A 19,456-nucleotide genomic window follows, 5' to 3' on the forward strand; every position below is an offset into this window, starting at 1 on the left:
TAAAAATTATGTTAATCTAACTGGGACATTTATTTTTAAGCCGTGTCACTATGGCCGTGGAATTATGGCATAGTGTGGCTCTCTTACTCGATGCATGTTTTTGGTTCTTTTTCGGTCAATCCTACTAATAACGTTGCAAACATTTAAATCCTTTGTGTGTCTGGTTCCCTTTCTTTTTGCTGTAATTCTTCCCCTTAAAAAGTTGACATGCTTAGTCTGCCAGTTTAATAGCTCTTTGTTTTTTTACACTGTTTTTTAAGGTTTCAGACTCAGAAGTTTGCTAGGTGCATGTATCCACACTTTATACCTAATTATAATTATTCACAATAATTATTTTGCTACAGATATGATGATGTAACTCATCACACACACGTTCTGTCACATGCAGGCAAGGTCCAAACTATACGGAGAGCACATACAAGCACAAGATGTAGGTGCAGGAGGGAAAGCCAGCTGACACATCCTCTTCTATATAATTATACCATTGAGAGGTAGCCACCAGACCAACTGTTAGCCGCTCCAAACGATACCGGTGCACCAATTTAACAAGACGGAGGGCCAAGTAATCCACTTGGGCAAAGCTCCATCCACTCCATCAATAGCGCTAGCCTGAAACAGTACAATACCGACCAGCTACATGCAATGGATAGATGTGAGGTCGGGGAGAGTGTACAAAGTGTGATCAGTAGTCGTGAGAGCAATGGAGATTACATTGATTTCAGTGGATCCGTTGCTCTTGGTTTTGCCACCTGTGCGCATGCACGGGGTGAATGCTAACATCTTATTTACTACCTAAATCATTTTGCTGTAGGGGTGATACTGATACAGTGAATATAGAGATGAGAACTGATCATGACTGGTCGTACTGTAATGGAGGTGGTGACTAGCTGAGTTTGTGTTGTTTATGTAATCAATTATGGAATCTGAAGAATTTTCATTGGTTGAACGTGTTTAAGTTTCAACAGTCATAACTTTTGCTTTGATGATCGATAATTATTCTGAAAGCTTAGAAAGAGACCATTCACCATAATTTGGTTTTTTTCGCCCTTGGACCATGAGTTATTCACTTAAAGATGTTTTTCTGTTGCAATTGGATCCACGGAACTCAAGTTTATATGGCAACTGAAAGAGTTCCGGAGCCATTAATTACACGAGGGGCAGTTGTGTACTTCTCCAGTGAAGCAGTATAGGAAATCTACTGATGACATTGCTTAAATAAAACTATAGTCATTATTATACCTGCATACATTATTGCTGAATATAAACATTATTGTGTTACAAGAACAACAAACTTGGGGATGATGAAAACAAGTGATCAGTACAAGAGTAGACTGTGAATTACTTAGCAACAAGTGAGCTAGCTTTTGTGAATGTTCAGAGTCAGTTGAAGGTAGAGAGGCTTAGCTGAGAGCAGCGACAACTTCTTGCGATGGAAATCAGTTGGTTTTTTGTAACTGCATCGAAAAATGAAATATTTAATTACAATTATAACCGTACAATTCTTAGCAACCCATAAAAACTTTATCATTTTTATAATGTGTATGCACATTGTAATGCTAAAGGCTCACATTTCCAGAGCAGCCTTGCCAGGTTTGATTTCGTCCATTTCCATGAAAGAGAAGCACTTGGTACTGACTCTCTTCTTGTTCGGCTTGTAATGCTTGAACTCAAAGAAGATGGCCGCTCCCTCCGGCAGCTCCTCTAGTGGTGATCGTATCAACACTGACACACCAAACTGGATGTGGGAGCCCTCTTTCTGATTGGCTAGCGGAGTGTCCTGGGACACCTCTATGTCATCGCCATGGAAATCTGAAGAACAAAGAGTGGGTTTCAGATTTAAAGCGACAAATCGATCAGTTGTAGAATGTAAATAATTTATATTGTATATGTAAAATTAATATAATTATTGTATATCACCATTGCTAACACTACCAGGCCAATAGCTACATGTACAGTGGCATAGCCACTACGACCAAGTTGTTCTTTGTGTGATATGGCTTAGGTTGTCTCACTTTTAACACTGACACTGATGTAAGGGTCGAGGTAGTATTGAGGATCTTTGATACCAAACTTGTCAATGGAGATGGTGAGGTAGTTGAGACCGGGTAGCATATCACGACTTGTTATCAGACTGCCAGCTGCAAAACAAACACCATGGTTACACAACATACACACTAAACATCTATGTACACCATGATTAGTGTGTATGTTATTGATAGCTTTCAGTTCTCTACTCTTGATTGTAGCTATACACAGATATATACAAGCATTGGTAAGCAGTTCCAACAGCAAATGAAAACGTTATATTGCTTATCTTCCAAATGTAGTTATACAAACAATAGCAAAGATAAGAAAATCCCACAAGGATTATAGACAGACATTTGCTCAGGGCCGGTGGACCTTCAGCGAGTACTGGAGGCCCATCCTCCTTGCTTGCCACGCCCCCTTCTGCAGGAGGTATAATATCGCTGAGATCTGCCTCCATATCCGACACACTCACTGATCTCTCTCCGAGGCCCTGCAGAGCTGAGGGCATGGAGGGAATTATTGTACAATCACATAAAATATACAATGAGTTCACTACAATCATTATTTATATCTGCACAGCAGATGTTGCATATCAACAAATGTAAGAAGCTGGCAACACACTCTTGAGTAGGAAACACACTCTTGAGTAGGTATTATTCGGTAGCAGACAATATAAACTATCACCTACCTGTTATGATTCGGTTGATGCAAGTGTAAGTGGAGGCACTGGAATCTTGCACTGAAGAGAGGTCTTGAAGACTCCTCCCCCTCTGTTGCAGAGCAGCTGCAATCCTCCACAACAAGAGCTATGATGGAGAGATGGTGACCTAGTAGTACCTCATGATGACGATGATGGGACTTACCTTCTCTTTGTGGGAGAACACGTCGGATTCTGGTGTAGACAATTGCTCTAGTTTGTGCGAAGCTCTGTATATTAAAAAACACGCACATAATTAACTACAGAGCACTGTTAATAGCGTTCAATAATATTATTATGAACAATGGCTTCAATAAATATAATAACAATAATAATAATTAAACACACCAGAATAAAGGTGTACATGTATGTACAGGTATGTAAAAGATTATGTATAGACAATCAGCAGTGCTAGTGCAGTGCAGTGAGTCACAGCAGATATTATTATATTATTCTACTCAGTTCTCAACATTCATTGCATTGGCACTACTGACATTAGACTTAGTAAGTAATGCTATGGCCTGTGTCTCACTTGACGAGTTCCTCAGATGCCTCCAGAACCATCCCCCATTGCTCCAGCTCAGAGCAGCGCTGCAGAATGCTCACCAACTCAAGCACAGTCTTTTTCAACTCACACATCTCTGCAAGTAAGGAGGCGGGGCTCCAGAGCAAAAATGTGGGCGGGGCTAAACTTAACCGCACACGTGGATTTTTTATAGAAGAGAGAACAAAGCAAAGCATCATGGCGGAGGAAGTTAGTCAGAGTACAGGGGTAGAGGAGGTAAAGACAGGCGATGAAGAGCAAGTGGTGACACCGTGGGTGGCCCATGCTGGCACGGGGGATAAGGGCATCGACTATGAGAAACTGATCAGTGAGTTTCAATGCATAATTGTATGATTGCATCATCTGTTTACCCTGGCCCTAATGTTGTGTTATCATCGTAGGACAGTTTGGGAGTCAAAGGATCAATGACGAACTCCTGCAGAAAATTGAGGCTGTCACGAAGAAGAAACCTCACCACTTCCTCCGAAGAGGCATATTCTTCTCACACAGGTTGGTCTTTACTAGTATATTGTAGGACATTACTGACTGATTGACTGTGTTGTGTGTTCACACAGAGACGTGGAGGGTATACTGGATGCATATGCTAACAACAAGCCGTTCTACCTGTACACTGGTCGAGGGCCGTCCTCTGAGTCCATGCATTTGGGCCACCTCATCCCCTTCATGTTCACAAAGTAAGACACCAATCCTCCCCCCATCTCCACACACACACTTCCACACCCCTCACACTTTACACACCCACACAGGTACCTCCAGGATGTGTTTGACGTGCCTCTTGTGGTCCAGATGACGGACGATGAGAAGTTCCTCTGGAAGGACCTCACTGTAGAGGAGGCAAACAGACTAGCCTTTGAGAATGCCAAGGACATCATTGCCTGCGGGTTCGACATTAAGAAGACCTTCATTTTCTCTGATATAGAGTACATAAGGTGGGTACATTGTCCCGTAATTTAGATGGCCACACGACATAGAATAATAATAATAATATGACTACAGTGCATAGTTGGACTGTGAGAGTCTTTTGTTGGGTCTATTTTGTGAAGGCGTGTTAGGAATTTATTTCAGCAGGTTTTAAAACAATCTCTCTGCAGTTCTGAGCCCAACTTTTACAAGAACATCCTCCGAGCACAGAAGTGTGTCACCACTAACCAAGCCAAGGGCATCTTTGGTTTCCAAGACACTGACTGCATCGGCAAGATCAGCTTTCCTGCCATCCAAGCTGTTCCAGCTTTCAGCACCACCTTTCCCAAGATATTCGGCAGCAAGAAAGATGTCCAATGTCTCATCCCCTGCGCCATTGACCAGGTTAGTACTTGTTAGTACTCAGGTGCATTCTCTATATTTATACTAGGTGTGTGTATGCCTGCCTGCAGGAATCACCACTTGGGCTACAGTGTGCTCTCTAGCTAGTATAGTTATAACCAAGAGTTGTTATAACTTCCTGTGATTAAGTACCTTCACTGTCACTCACAATGTTTGCTCCTCCTCAGGATCCATACTTTAGAATGACGCGTGATATAGCTCCCAGACTTGGTTTTCACAAGCCGGCCATCATCCACTCCTCGTTCTTTCCTGCCCTCCAAGGTCCGCAGTCCAAGATGTCCGCCTCTGACCCCACCTCCTCCATCTTCCTAGTCGACTCCATGAATGACATAAAACAAAAGGTTGGCATAGCAATAGTGACGTTAATTTTTGCTTTATTCCTTGTCTTTCCAGATCAACAAGTATGCCTTCTCTGGTGGGCGTGACACTAAGGAGGAGCACGAGCGACTGGGGGGGAACACGGACATTGACGTCTCCTATCAGTACCTGACCTTCTTCCTTGAGGACGATGAGAAACTGGCCCACATCAAACAGGTCCATACCTCAGAATGTATACTCTACAGTCGGGGACGATTGTGCTGTGTCCCTTGCTTGTAGAGACGTATCTTTGGAACTACTATACACATTTCAAGAGCCTTTACTAGCTAACTAACTCACGATAATAAAATTATATTGAGTACATTATTGAAGCCCCTCCCCTCCAGGAGTATGAGGCCGGCCGCCTCCTGTCTGGTCACCTCAAGAAGGAGCTCATCTCCGTCCTGCAAGCAATGGTGACCGAGCACCAGGAGAGGAGGAAGACTGTCACTGACGACATGGTGCGCACCTTCATGACCCAGCGACCTTTGAACTTTAAGTTGGCTAGTTAGTGAACTTTTGAAATAAAGAGATTTTATGATATAATCGATTCAACAATCAGAACAATTATGTATACAATTGATTATGTCATGCTACGTATAAAATACAAAAAATTATAAACTTCAAAAATTAGAATTGATCGATGTCATTTAAATGATTGGCCTAAATTTGTTCTATCAATTTTGAGCGTTTGTGTAATATTGTCCACCTATAGGAGCACTGTGGCCACGCCCATTGTCACGAGGGTCACAAGGGCACTCCACACACTCAGGCCACGCCCCCCACACGTAGCCGCCTCCACAGTGTTCACGGCATCACCAAATATGTTGTTGAGGGCGACTTCGTTGGGGCTGGGTTGGTCTACATTCCACGAGATGGTCATACACTCTCTATCAGGATCAGTGGACGAGGTGTTGGAGTAGACAAAAGATGGTCCCCACAGCATCTCACACAAACCCTTCCCACTCCCGTACACGTCACTGTGTGTGTGTGTGTGTGTGTGTGTGTGTGTGTGTGGGTGTGGGTGTGTGTGGGTGTGGGTGTGTGTGTGTGTGTGTGTGGGTGTGGGTGTGTGTGTGTGTGTGAGGGTATACAAGAAGTACCATTTGTGTGGGAGAAATTGTGTCAACTGTTCGCGTTACTAGCTCAAACGGAATGCTCACTTAAATTAATCTTTAAAAAGGTTGGCATCTGATGCCCTAATATTAAACTTAGTGGTGGATCCTTGAGACCTTGTATCATCCTATCTAGTTAGGCAAGCAAAAAAAAAAGAAAAAAAAGGAGAACAAAAGAGCAAACAGGTATAAAAAGCAAACAGATGCCCGACCTTGAGAGTCGAGAATGATGGGTTAAAGAGTCTTTAACGGTGCACCAACCCTCCCCATTCATCTGTTGCATTCAGACCAACTAGTATACTGAATAATTATTGTAAGCTATTCACTTGGGGCCATGCTGATTGTAACATTCGATGTAATGCTGACATAAAGTATAGAACTTATATTAGACTTGATATTGGCTGCTGTAATACTTCAACTTAGCTTGTGCATGGCTGTGTGCTTGTGTACTAAATCGAGGCTTAATTTATAAGGTACAGGCCTGTATTGTCTGGGCCAGGTTTTTGATAATGGGGATGGGTCTATGTGGTTCTTCTAGGTGGCAAACACCATATAATCATTAACCTCTAATTTTGGTTCTTAAATAGATAGTAGTGTGTGTGTGTGTGTGTGTGTGTGTGTGTGTGTGTGTGTGTGTGTGTGTGTGTGTGTGTGTTGTGTGTGGGGGGGGGAGTGTTAGCTCAATGTAACATTCATACCAGAAATGTGTAGAAGCAGCGAGTAGCTATATATAGAGTAGAAGCAATATTGAATGTTACAGTGACAAAAAAAATAAGTATTCAGACTGAGTGAAATATTCTACTCTTTTGACAGATTATTTCTTAATCAAAAACTGTACGCTATATATTCTAAGCAACGACTCTCGAGTAGTTAAGGCAGATATAAGTGAGAGCCCTTCAACTTACGAGAAGGTCCTACAAGACGAGGAGTTGATACAGAGATTCTTCTCATTGACATAGAGCCAGTCACTGATCCAGTTAGTGGCACAGGTCATGTCTGCCGCACACGCATCGTACCACTCGTCACAGAACTCCCTGCACACTGGCAACTGGAGGACGGCACTCGTGTAGTTGGGGTTCCGCCAGTGAGCCACATTAGGGGAGCATCTGAGGAGGCGGAGGGGAGAGTGGACTTACCAGTGTGGTAGCTAGACTAATCTATCTATAATAATGTGGCAGTGTGGTAGCTAGACTAATCTATCTACAATAATGTGGCAGTGTGGTAGCTAGACTAATCTATCTACAATAATGTGGCAGTGTGGTAGCTAGACTATATCTACAAAGATTGATAGGATTGCAATACACATGCTACTACAATACAGTAGGTGCATGCATTTCAAGAGTGAGCTTTAATACATTGATTACATGTACACACCCCTCTTGCATCAACCTGACTAAGTGCTGACAGTAAACACTGATTACCTAACCCTACTCCCTAGTGTGCATGGAGAATGTAACTCTGAGAGATCTCACCTATAGAAGCATTCCATATTGACAAAGTAGTCATGACAACGATCGGACAGATTCCCGCAATGGTCCCACCTAAACCCATCCACATCAGTGACTCGAGGTGTGTCCAGTTGTTCTGTGAACTCAGCCGTACAGCATGTCTCATCCCTCCACTGGAAGCAGGCCTTGTAGTCTGGGCCCTCAGGCTCTGGACATGCCAGCTCCTTGTGCTTGTCCCCTGGGAGACACTCACCTGCATGTACACACCACGGGAATATTAATAAAAGAGTGGGTGTATTTTACAGGGTCTAATGCACACAACGCATGTTCAGGACGAGCTAAAAACATGAATAACGAGCTGTATTACCATGAATAATAAAATGATAACGAGCTAGCTAGCCCCTGCTCTGTTATCAATTGCAACCATCTACACAGTCACTCCAAAATATGATCAGAAATTCAATGCCCCATTTTATGTAATTCTAGTTGATCAGTACTGACCTGGCCTGTACTTTGTGTGGACCACACTGTGGTCATCGTCATCATGATCTGCTCCCGTCCACTGAAGCAGTAGTAGCAAGGCCAGGCACACTCGCAGCCAACCCATCATCACTTCTTTAGCTAGTTTTCAGTGTTGTGCAGAATATCTCGGAACAAATCAGCCTTTAACTTTTATAGGGCTAATATACACACGGAAATAACAACTTATTAACATGTGGTTGGACACCTATGAATATTTAATAATGTGGTCGACAACACGATGGAATGCATACCAGGTGCATCAACAGGTCTAAACAACATATGCACGTACAGCTGTTTGCATAGACCTTGCAAAATACTGCCTAAATTCCTTATCATTACCACAAAATCACCATACAATGTTGCTATGCAAACAACATGTAGTCTTGAGCAATGATGGCTTCCAGAACGTGGATGTATTCTGGCTTCAATGATGCTCAAAGAGAAACACTGGTGAAAAACCTTTGCGAATGAGCCAAATCAGCAGAAAATGTAACCCTTTGCGATCTAACTATTGCGTTCTGGAAAGGATTATGTGTACAACCCTCGCAAAGTTCGCAAATGTTTGATGCTCGCAAAACATTCGTAATACAGGTAATCCTAGCTCTCTAGATTTTGCCCCTGAGCTATTAGGCTGGCCTCCAGACTATTCCCATAGTCTAGTTCTAGAAGCCATCATTGCTCTTTATAACTACATGTATACTACATGCATGTACATGTACATGTACTATTTGTTTGCATAGCAACATTGTATGGTGGTTTGTGGTAATGGAGTGGTATTTTGCAAGGTCTGTGCAAACAGCTGTACAGCTGTTTGCATACAGCTGTTTGCATAGACCTTGCAAAATAATCAGCTCACTGCATTACCACAAAACTACAAAATCATCATACAGTGTTGCTATGCAAACAACATGCAGTCCTGAGCAGTCTAGAAGTTGTATATGGGTACTTTTTGAGTAAACCCTTGAAAAGTACCTGCTATAAGATGGTATCAGGAGTACTCCTGGTGGTATCAAGAGTAATGCTTTTATCTACTCTTGGTGGTATAATTATGGTGAGGTTTGAAGAAGTTTCAGGCTGAAGAAACTGTTAGTACGAAGTACCTTAAACACTAACAGATCACAAAATATTGTTTGGTGCTTATCTAGTAGAAAAATATGTTCGGACTTGACAGTCAAAACCGGTATACCGCAGTGAGCAAGTTAGTAGGTTCTTTAGTGGAACAATTTTTTGTACAGCACAAGTCTCAGCGTAAGGCGTTGGTAAACCATTCTCTACTTAAATCCTCCCGGTTCTATGAGTCTCTATATAGCCTATTTCCATGCACCATTGGTCACTTTATTTTTATTTAGTCATTGTGAATGTGAATGTACCCAATACTATTTGTTTGCATGATGGTTTTGTGGTAAGCAGTGAATGATTTAGTATTTTGCAAGGTCTATGCAAACAGCTGTACAGCCGAACAATAAAAATATTGAGACTGAGTCCATCAAGTCCCCATAACAATCATATGGACATTATCGTTTGATTCCAACATCTTGCGAGCTCTGACGTTGCCCACTATTCTACTGAGCATGTGCAGTTCGTAGCGTGAGTAGAGGACTGTGCACGTGACTCCGCCCATCTGCCCCGCCTCCTCCAACATATTGACTAGCTCCGGATAGAACTCGGCGTAGAGAGGGAGGGAATAAAAGATGAGATGATGAATCCCTCGGAGATGGTACCTGCAGAGAAAAAAAAATCAACTATATATTATTCGAATAATTATAGCAAGGTCAAATGCAGTACCAATATATAATTATATGCTGGGCTAGCTGCATGCATGTATGGAAGTGTTGTACATGAAGTGGAAACACCATACGATGGATACAGCAACGTACAAAAGCTATCATCTAAGGCAGATAGTGTGCAAAGACCACTAAAGACAAGTATATATGCCTGGGACTTCTACATGGAAAATGCTAACTTTTAGCTGGTTGGAGCTTACCAGCTCTACAGCATATAGATAGAAGCGCTTTTTAACAAGGAATCCAATGGTATATGAAACTTTGAAGTATGACAAAGTTAGGACAATTTTATGAAGGTCAAACTCAACACAATAATTAAATGATAGAACTTCATTATAACCACACCTCCTAAAAAAGTGCAGTCTCTCTGTGTAGAGGAGGAAGTGTTTCTGCTTATGGTAGAATTCAGTCCTGCAGCGAGATACTTGAGAGGTCTTAGTGTACTCTGAGAGCAGGCAATGGGAAAGCTCCGCCCTTTTCATGTGGTTACGCACACGCACAAAGTCAAAATAGGAAGGCACGAAAATGGCCGTCTGTTTAGTGAGCTCTCCACAGAAATCAGGGAGAATCTGAAGAAAATGTAGTAAAATGTTCAAGTTTTAGCAGTCAACAAAAAACAACAATGCACAATAATTATGCCATAAATTCAAAAGACTAAGTACTCAGTCTCTTGCACATTTTAACCTTATTGCAACATTATTTTATTGACAACAAAATAATGAACAAGGTTGTTTGTATACAACACAACACCTGTACTCACCTTCTCAACAAAGTAAGTCAGTCTTGCCTCGGGCAGTTCCTTGTGAGAGAGGCAGTGCACTCTGTGGAAGACTTGTGGAGCTTGGACCACCACCTGACTCACACAGCCGTCACCAGGCCCCTCCCCCACACGCACACGACCAGCATAGTCTGACAGGAGACGAGTGAAGGACAGTAACACAAAATGACGGTACATACTAACACCAGGGAAAACTTCAATACGAGATTTATTATCTAGCCTTGCCACCAGGCTCTCTAATGTCAATATAAATATTTTGTAAGGTAACAAAAGAATTATACACCAATAGCCCCCCCCCCACCCACACCCACACCCACACACCCACACACACACACAAGAGGATACTGTGACAGTAGTTGTTGAAGAGAGCGTTGATCTCGGGAGTGAAGAAGCTGCTGAAGACGAGCGTCTGACGATAGTACTTGCCCCACTCGTTCACCGCCCACTCACGCAGACGAGATATGTCCGCACCGTGAGCCTCTCTGGGGGTCAGGTGGAGATGGGCGAAGATGTGCTGTGTGTGAGGTGAGAGAGTGTGGATTATGTGAGGGTGTGCTGTGTGTGAAGAGTGGAGTGTGAGGGTGTGAGGGGGCGTGTGTGGTGACGTACCAAGAGATGGTCCCAGTTTTGCATGAGGAACACATCACATTGGTCCACTATCAACAGCTCAATGGAGGACAGGAAATCATAGTCTCTCGTCTTCTCCCTGAAGCAGAAAAATGAGTGAACTTCGATAATCGATAATTCAAGATGATACTTCACACAATTTCTAAAAGTATTGTAATTGATATTTAAATCTGTGAGGCGTCTCAAACACGTTTAAGGACCATTAACTTAGAGCCTCTTAAGGACATCAAATTTAATAACCAAGTTCAAGTGTGTCTCACCCGTCTGCCCCTAGGATGGTGCGCAGGCCGAGGGGGGAGGCAAGGATGATGTCTGATGAGTAGAACTCAGAGTACAGTCTCACAAGGTTCCTCTTTATGGACACACCCACTCGGAAACAATCGTCAATATTACCAGCAAACATCTCTTCATAAGATTCTGTGTCAAGGACAAAGCAATAACAGTCACTTCATTCATGTATAAACTATTGGGGTTGCATATAAATAGATATCTTTCACTAACAAGTGTCAAGAATTCAGCTATAAGCTAGCTACAATGACCATACGATATAAAGGCCAGGTCCCATTTGAGTACAAAACAACCTTCAACAAAGGCCACCTCTGGAAAATGGCCCGACTTTGTTCCCAAAACCTGACTGCTAATAAAAGAGAGTTCCACTGTATTCAAGAGAGTACATTTTCCCACTCACTCGGTTTCTTGATCTTTGACGGCAGGTGTGCCTCTTCACTGAACTCCTCCTGAAATCTCTTCTTATGACTGACCACCCCCTGTGTACAAGTGTGTGTGGGTGTGGTCAACACGCCCACTCACTCACCTCCCCCTGAGGCAGCAGTAACTCCACTAGTGTGTTGATTGTGCGTAGGGCACATTCACGAAATGGGAGCAGAATCAAAACCTTGGGACGAGTAAGCCCCTGATCACCAACGTCACTAATCAGTAGAACATAGCAACAATCAGAGCATCTCGTATAATAATCATACAATGCAATTCACGTACTCAATGACTTTGTTGGTCTTTGCTGCTTGCACCAGTCGTGCTTTGTTTTTGAGAACTCTAGATCGTGTCCTATTGGAGAGAAAATACTGATACTATTATTACACCCACGCACGCACACCCCCACCCTCACCCACACATGCACACCCCCACCCACACCCACACACGCGGCAGTGTCTTACTTCAGTACGTGGTTGAGTGCGTGGAGGAGGTAAGTTCTTCTAATCTCTTCTCCATTCTCAAACGTACGTCTCATGAACAACAGGTCCTGAAACACAAGCACAGGGCTGGGTCACATGCACAATCACAATTAAATAGAATTTTTGACCAGCCATAACTTCAGTTCCGTTGGTCCAATAACATTAGACTTCTGAACGCTTAGAGAGAAGTTATTCAGATAATGTGTTAAAATCAAAAGTCTATTTTGGGCCTGTTTTTGACAGTCTTTTCCAAAAATTCGAAATTATAGCCAGTTTCAAATCTGAAATTTGAACATACTCAGAAGCATTCAGAAAATAGTTGACATCAAAACACTAGTTACAGAGCCAACTGTAGTCATTTCAAAATGAAGGGGACCTAGCTAGTACATTAGCTTCACCTTATAACTGTTCAAGATATTGAACATGCTCTGTTGTAACCGTGGTGATGTGACAAGGCTGTGATGCTGCTTCAACTGTTGCTTCAGCTGCAGTGAGCAACGGTCAATAATAACACATCGCTACATAAAGAGAACCGCTTACAAATAGTTGCTCATTTCCAGGGACTCCAATAACACTGGCTCTCTCTGGCAATGGATTGGCTACCTCCACCGCTCCTAGTAATGTGTCCTGTAAAAGGGAGGGGCCTGTCACTAGGGGTAACTATTACCGTGGTAACACTCACGTCAGACTGTGTGTAGGAGGGAGGGTGGTTCTGAGCTAGCTGCTCCACTTGCTGGTCAGTCAGGAGTTGCTCAAAGTGAACCTTGAATGGATCAATGTTGGTAGTCTCTGCACCTTCACAACCATCACTCTCCACATCATCACAACCATCACCCTCCACACTCTCCACATCATCACAAGCCTCACTATCATCCCCAGGATCGTCAGCGTCACTCTCCACACCATCACTAGCACCGCCCACACCATTACTGCCCACACCATCACTATCCACACCATCACTGTCCACGCCATCACTAGCATCACTTTCCACACTCTCTCTTCTATTCGATAACGATGTACTTAACTCCTTTCGTGTCTTCTTGGCATCCTCTGTCTTGGGCCGTTTTGCCATTGGACCGAGTACACCTAGTAAGAGGTCATAGTCCGTGGGATCATCCTCCTGGGGTCAAAGGCCAACGTAATGACAAGGTATACACGTATTGTATCATGAGTCCATACTAAAGAGAGAGAGTATCAAACGTAGCATCAGATGTATTCGGAAAGTAACGTACTTCCTGCTTGGTAACAGACCAATCAGAGTGCCTGGAGCCGCCACTTACCTCGAGGCAGCAACAACGTTACTGCCAAATTGTCATTATTGATCACGCGTTTCAGACAGGAAGTCACGTTACTTCTGAATACATCTGATGCACAGTATTGTGTTCGATATTCTCTCTATTATTTATATAGACTCTTGATTAATATGCTGATTCCAGACAGGTTGACTTGCCTCATCACTGGAGAGGGTACGAGTAGCGTGGGGGGGTGGTCTCTTGTTTGGTGCTTGGGGGAGGGGGGCTGGTGTCACATGACGTCTCTTCTTCACAACTTTTCTACCTCCTTTACGTCTCCCAGAGTGTCGTCCACCACGCTAGCGTATAGAGGGTGGGGTTGGAACACACATGACAGAACACTAGCTTAGATATTAAACACTGGGCAGACAATCATTGTGTACAATGAAGTATAATAATGATGTCAGATCCATGATCATGCTGTTTAATTTTCATAAATTCATAATTATGAAGAAGTATCTTGTGAAGTACTTGTCTACAAAGGGCCATCTTTTTGTATTGTGATCAACACTCACCCCCATGCTGTGTTTAACTGGTAAAGAATAGAAGTTTAGCTAGTATAGCTAGCTGCTGTATAAATCTCGATTCTCTTTTGGACTGATTTCTGATTCTAGCCTGCCACGTGGTCTGCAAGTACACCAGCCCCACCCACTACAATGCTGCAGGAGTACTTGAGGGCGGCCATCGTATGAAACCACAGCCGGATCTAAGTTTAACCATCTTTACCCAAAACAGCAGTCCCAACTTTTTAATTAAATGTGATAACAATTGTCCAGTTAAAGTTCTGATCATAGTTTCAGTTTTAGTTTATCTTGTCCTGTAGAGGACCTTCCTTTGCAGACGATGCTCCAGCTCACCACGTCTCAGCATGATGTGTAGTACTGTTTGGATAGAGCGCTCAGTGTAGTTCTGAAGGGGTTAAACAGCAATACATTATATATAGTTCTGAAGGGGTTAAACAGCAATGCATTATACACAATTATTAAAACGGAAAAACATAATACATGCGCTATCATGTACATGTAAATGTACGTACAGCACAAAGATACAGTTACCATAAATTATATAGAGAACGGGATACAAGCACAAAGTTACCTACGTACAATTAGCCTAGCATGCAATCCCTGTACTGTATCACAACGTGTAGCTAACTAACTGACTGACTTGTTTGAGGAAGTCCTGGATGATGCGTTGCTCTGAGACGTGGGACCCGATGGGGAACCTGTTCTTTAACTGCCTTTCAATCTTTCTGACCTCCTCCTGGTCAGACTCAGACGTGAAACCTTCAGCACCTACATACATTATCATTGGGATCATAACACTGGAGCTAGTAATTTATCACCGAACTTCTTAGAATGCAGCCTAATACAGGAGCACATGAAGTACTTCCTACTATGTATAGGGATAAAAAAACTCTTTAGTTAAGAAAATAGCACGAGTAAATAATAGCCTTCAGTATCTACAATCACAATACATGTAGACCTCCATTGCTCACAAGCTAACCACGTGACGCATACCAGTTACAGTTGTACCCACCTGACAGTGATCCAGAGAGGGCAGCGTCTAGAGTAGACACTTGGAATAGTCTCAGAGCCTCGTCCACGTCACTCTCGAGGGCAAATGGCCTCAGGGACATCTTGGCCATAGACTCAGAGACACGAATAATGGCCTCCAGCTGGCGAATGGTGATGGGAATGCCAGATCGTTTGGAGGTGTCTCTCTCGTGTTGTCTGGTACTGCCTCGCATCATCACGTAGCGATTACGTAACTTGTCTGCTGACTCAGCAGATAGTCTCGGGCCACACGTACTGCAAGTTAAGAAACAATAAAAATAATGCACACAATTCCATCATGTGATGTGCATACACCAACTACATATTTCCAAAGTAGCTACACAACAAAAATAATAAGACAATTAGTTGTTCCCAAGTCTATTTTTCTGAAAGGTGTATAATAAAAAGGAGGCTGGACAAGTGGAAACACGAATTAATGTTGACTTAATTCCTTACGATCGTGCGAAGGCGATGAACCTCTTGATAGTGGCGAGATCCAGCTCCCCCTCCACAGTGTCCTCTGTCTGGAGGGCGTTGAGGTGCACTCTCATGACATGCTTGGCTAGTTGCTGGGGGGGGGGTTGAGAACAAGTTGCTTAATTAGATACGCCGAGAAGTAAGTACATTATATTATCACTGACTATGAACATGCCTTATAATTATACGCATTCTGGTTGACTCACTGTATCCTTGGCAACGTCGTGCAAGTCTTTGATGATGTAGATCATGTCAAAACGTGAGAGAATAGTCGGCATAAAGTCAATATTCTGCAGAACAAAGACACACAAATGAACCAAATAACACTTAGAAATAACACCTAGAGCTTGAGCTAGTAACGGAACAATACTAGTAGCTAGTAACTGACTGCGTCTCCTTTAGAGTCGTCCCATCGTCCAAACACAGAGTTGGCAGCTGCTAGTACAGAGCAGCGGGAGTTAAGAGTGGTGGTAATGCCAGCCTTTGCTATGGAGATGGTCTGCTGTTCCATGGCTTCGTGAATAGCCACACGATCGTCTTGCCTCATCTTGTCAAACTCGTCAATACAGACCACACCCCCATCCGCCAGCACCATGGCTCCACCCTCCACCACAAAGCTCCTCTACAGAGAATATACAATACATTCATGGAATACATTTTATACAATATAAATTATATATACCCATAATTTATAGGGGACCTGGTCGGTTGGTTAGTGCTAACTACCTCTAGACAATAAATAACTACCTAGACCTAGTTTAAATTACTACACAATACACTGGAAAAATCATTGTTTGTGATTGAGGATGGAAAAATCTATTACTTAATAAAGGTGTCAGACAAATACTATAAATGAGGGAAGAACACTAGCTGGGATTTCAATCAAGCATGCTGTGTTACAATACTCCTCCTCTCTCACTCACAGAGGAGGGGTCTCTCATGACGGATGCAGTGAGTCCGGCTGCACTGCTCCCCTTGCCTGACGTGTACACACCAATGGGGGCTACGTTCTCCACAAACTTGAGCAGCTGGCTCTTGGCCGTTCCCGGGTCGCCTAGCAACAGGACGTTAATGTCACCACGACGATTTAGCCCGTCAGGAAGCTGTTTACGAGAGCCTCCAAACAAGAGACAAGCAATTGACTTCTTCACATCTGCAGAAAAGAGAAACATTATTTATAACAATGAAATTAGGACGATCGTTTCACATTAAAAAATTGACAAAGGCCAACAGAAAGTACTGTAGCTCATACTGTATTAGAGTCTCAGTACATATTCAGAGACCTCAGTATTTCTACACTACAGCCTCACTGATACAGTATGTACGTACAAAGTCAACGTTAATACAATATTGATTTTATTAATTCATATCTTTAAATTTCTTCCCCCTCCCCATAAACTACTAATCCACTCACCAAGACTACCATATATGGACGGTGCAATCGACTTGGCAATAGTGTCATAGATGTCAGGACGTGCTGCCAGCTGTCTCAACTCCTCCTCTTCTACGGGAGTGAGTGGAGCACCCCCTGCTCGTCCCGGACCCCCACTATCCACCTCTATACCCACCACACGCAGGTACGGCCGACGCAGACCAGCACTCGCAGCACGGTCTTGACTAGTCTGTGTGTGTGTGGGTGTGTGGTGTGGTGTGTGGTGTGTGTGTGGGAGGACAGTATAACCAATGGTTTGGGGCTCTTGCAGCTGCTATAACATTCCATGGATCCAATTTCAAAATGATTTTCTGATTTTCTGAAAGCTTAGCCTTTCAAATGGTGTCATCCATATTAGAGAGACAAGAGTATTTGTCAATTTGGTCATGTACCGAATATATATCCCATGGTCCAAGGCTGAAAAATGACAAATTATGGTCCGAAACAAATTATTGGCTTAAACACATCATTTAAAAGGTCTCTTTCAAAGCTTTCAGAAAATCATAAAATCTTTGATATTGGATCAACGGACATTTTAATTATACTCACTGTACAAAGATGCCGGCCACACTCATACACTGACCTTTGCGTTCAATCCAGACTTCCTGATGGAGTATATGCCGATCACTGTGATTCTGTTGCCAGGGACAACCTTGTCGGTGAGGTATTGACTGCAATAAACCTGCATATGACGAGGGAGTTCCCCCTTAGGTACTGCATCAGGGCTCTCCTGCAGCTTGAGGGTCTGTACAGGGAGAGAGACGACAGTATTGGAAATGACGTAATAATTATAATTACGACATGAATTCGATAATATCATTGCAGGGGCACACAAGTCAATGCTACCACTGCTGCAATTTCAGTAAAACATGTCTCGATAGGACCCGGGGGAGGTACGGAATGCAGGAACTTGATTGAGCCACTTTAATTACATTCCATTCACGTGTAGGCCTAGGTTTTTTAATGCTGAGTCAGCTAATCAAGTGTTAATTAGAAAATCAAGCCAAATTGCTCCCTGCATGTCGTATCTCCTCTGGATAGCACCACAGCAGTCTGCATACAGTGGTGAGGTGGTGTTGTAGCAATTAACAGTTTTTAGATAACTACGCAACTAATGCTTCAGTACATAGTTTTTATAGCTGACTACTAAATCTCACCTGAAAATCCACACACTTGCATTTGTCGGGCACTATGAAGAAAGGATCCACTGGACACTTTGGCCTCCCAGCTTGATCTCTGCAGGGGGTGGAAGTCAACTCAATAAGACCCCCACACATAGGGCTTACGTGGGACACCTCCTGGGCAGAGAGTAGCCCTCAAGGCCTGGATTAATCGAGATACCTGATTGGAAGTTACGACAGCTGCGACACTGGATAGTGATCTTGGTGGCTTTGGCTTTAACACCAGACGCTTGAATCACAATACCCGGCACTTTAACCAGCCGAGCCATGTGCTCCGACTGTGTGGGGGCGGAGTGGGCGGGGCAGGGAGATTGAGTAATATATGAGATGGCAATTTCCACTGATTGTACCCGTCTACATGTATAACTTATAAAATATGAGTTTCAACCAACTGTAATTAATATTATTGTGACCATAGTAACTCACCCTCAGCTGTCTGATCTGCACAGGGTTGGCGTCCGAGTGAAGGAGCACTTGTACGTCTTCCACCGTTTCCTCGCCAAGGGGCCGTGGCTGAGTGAGCTCATCGGCAGCATCACGAGCAGCCTCCTCAAACTATTAGAAGGAAGAGAAAGAAGGGAAATATTTCACTTTTAAATTCTAATGTGATTTCAGTACAGGAAAGCTGAGCAGTTAGAACTATAGTTATCTCACCAGTAATAAAATTATACTGAAATGCAAATGGTGGATGGTGAGATTGGGGGCCGGGCAGGGGTGTCAGATTGTCATATTGGGGTGTGTCATGCACTACTCTAGCACTTACGAGGGGGAGGTACTCGGATGGAGATCGACTCAGCTTGTCCGCTAGCTGAGAGTCAAAACTAGACAAGTCCTCGAGGTCCACCTGCATCCAGTACTGTCTCAGGTTGTAGTGTCGCTTGAGCTGGTCTCGGTAACAGAAGCAGTTGTCCTGATCCAGGAAGGTTTTGATGAATTCTTTGAATCTCCCAAGAGAGGCAGTTCTGGAGGGGCCTCCATCAGCCTCTGAGCGGTCCTCTGAGAAGAAGGGGTCGCTGTAGTAGACGGGAGCATCATCAAAACCAGTGCCAGCCATCTTGCAGTGGATTTGAAACACCCACTTCAA

At 43.3% G+C, this 19,456-nt stretch overlaps 5 protein-coding genes across 7 annotated transcripts; 1 reads left to right on the forward strand and 4 right to left on the reverse strand.

Annotated features, from left to right (window-relative positions):
• Positions 1-1,248: 1,248 nt before the first annotated feature.
• On the reverse strand, positions 1,249-2,373 carry LOC135348671 (axin interactor, dorsalization-associated protein-like). The gene is made up of 3 exons (XM_064546952.1): positions 2,013-2,373; positions 1,569-1,809; positions 1,249-1,454 (listed from the first exon to the last, which is right to left on the reverse strand). Exons 1-3 carry the CDS (start codon positions 2,167-2,169, stop codon positions 1,358-1,360), a joined length of 495 nt encoding a protein of 164 aa, XP_064403022.1. The 5' UTR covers positions 2,170-2,373; the 3' UTR covers positions 1,249-1,357.
• Positions 2,374-3,221: 848 nt separating this feature from the next.
• On the forward strand, positions 3,222-5,600 carry LOC135348664 (tryptophan--tRNA ligase, cytoplasmic-like). The gene is made up of 8 exons (XM_064546944.1): positions 3,222-3,597; positions 3,671-3,779; positions 3,845-3,964; positions 4,037-4,219; positions 4,382-4,595; positions 4,781-4,954; positions 5,007-5,147; positions 5,318-5,600. The coding sequence occupies exons 1-8, from the start codon at positions 3,237-3,239 to the stop codon at positions 5,480-5,482; spliced, it is 1,467 nt and encodes a 488-aa protein (XP_064403014.1). The 5' UTR covers positions 3,222-3,236; the 3' UTR covers positions 5,483-5,600.
• Positions 5,500-8,259, reverse strand: LOC135348668 (riboflavin-binding protein-like). The gene is made up of 4 exons (XM_064546949.1): positions 8,035-8,259; positions 7,558-7,786; positions 6,991-7,191; positions 5,500-5,950 (listed from the first exon to the last, which is right to left on the reverse strand). Exons 1-4 carry the CDS (start codon positions 8,141-8,143, stop codon positions 5,680-5,682), a joined length of 810 nt encoding a protein of 269 aa, XP_064403019.1. The 5' UTR covers positions 8,144-8,259; the 3' UTR covers positions 5,500-5,679.
• Positions 8,260-9,489: 1,230 nt separating this feature from the next.
• Positions 9,490-14,366, reverse strand: LOC135348662 (U3 small nucleolar RNA-associated protein 25 homolog). Of its 3 annotated transcripts, XM_064546941.1 has the most exons (16): positions 14,245-14,366; positions 13,888-14,028; positions 13,386-13,557; positions 13,120-13,355; positions 12,978-13,064; positions 12,836-12,922; positions 12,420-12,505; positions 12,241-12,309; positions 12,059-12,173; positions 11,933-12,011; positions 11,505-11,661; positions 11,227-11,323; positions 10,963-11,131; positions 10,600-10,748; positions 10,185-10,408; positions 9,490-9,776 (listed from the first exon to the last, which is right to left on the reverse strand). In XM_064546941.1, the coding sequence occupies exons 1-16, from the start codon at positions 14,248-14,250 to the stop codon at positions 9,542-9,544; spliced, it is 2,109 nt and encodes a 702-aa protein (XP_064403011.1). In that variant the 5' UTR covers positions 14,251-14,366; the 3' UTR covers positions 9,490-9,541. The 3 variants fall into 3 exon arrangements, with proteins under 3 accessions (XP_064403011.1, XP_064403009.1, XP_064403012.1); XM_064546939.1 differs by having other exon boundaries at positions 13,120-13,557; XM_064546942.1 differs by lacking the exons at positions 13,888-14,028; positions 14,245-14,366 and adding an exon at positions 13,718-13,830 and having other exon boundaries at positions 13,120-13,557.
• A 95-nt stretch (positions 14,367-14,461) lies between these two features.
• Positions 14,462-19,426, reverse strand: LOC135348661 (DNA replication licensing factor mcm5-like). Its single transcript, XM_064546938.1, has 13 exons — positions 19,136-19,426; positions 18,799-18,927; positions 18,478-18,650; positions 18,349-18,427; positions 17,775-17,936; positions 17,174-17,381; positions 16,683-16,912; positions 16,148-16,381; positions 15,966-16,049; positions 15,739-15,851; positions 15,266-15,537; positions 14,894-15,021; positions 14,462-14,638 (listed from the first exon to the last, which is right to left on the reverse strand). Exons 1-13 carry the CDS (start codon positions 19,424-19,426, stop codon positions 14,537-14,539), a joined length of 2,205 nt encoding a protein of 734 aa, XP_064403008.1. The 3' UTR covers positions 14,462-14,536.
• Between the last annotated feature and the right edge of the window lie 30 nt (positions 19,427-19,456).

Source organism: Halichondria panicea, chromosome 15 (assembly GCF_963675165.1).
Source record: "Halichondria panicea chromosome 15, odHalPani1.1, whole genome shotgun sequence".
Classification (NCBI taxonomy): Eukaryota; Metazoa; Porifera; class Demospongiae; order Suberitida; family Halichondriidae; genus Halichondria; species Halichondria panicea.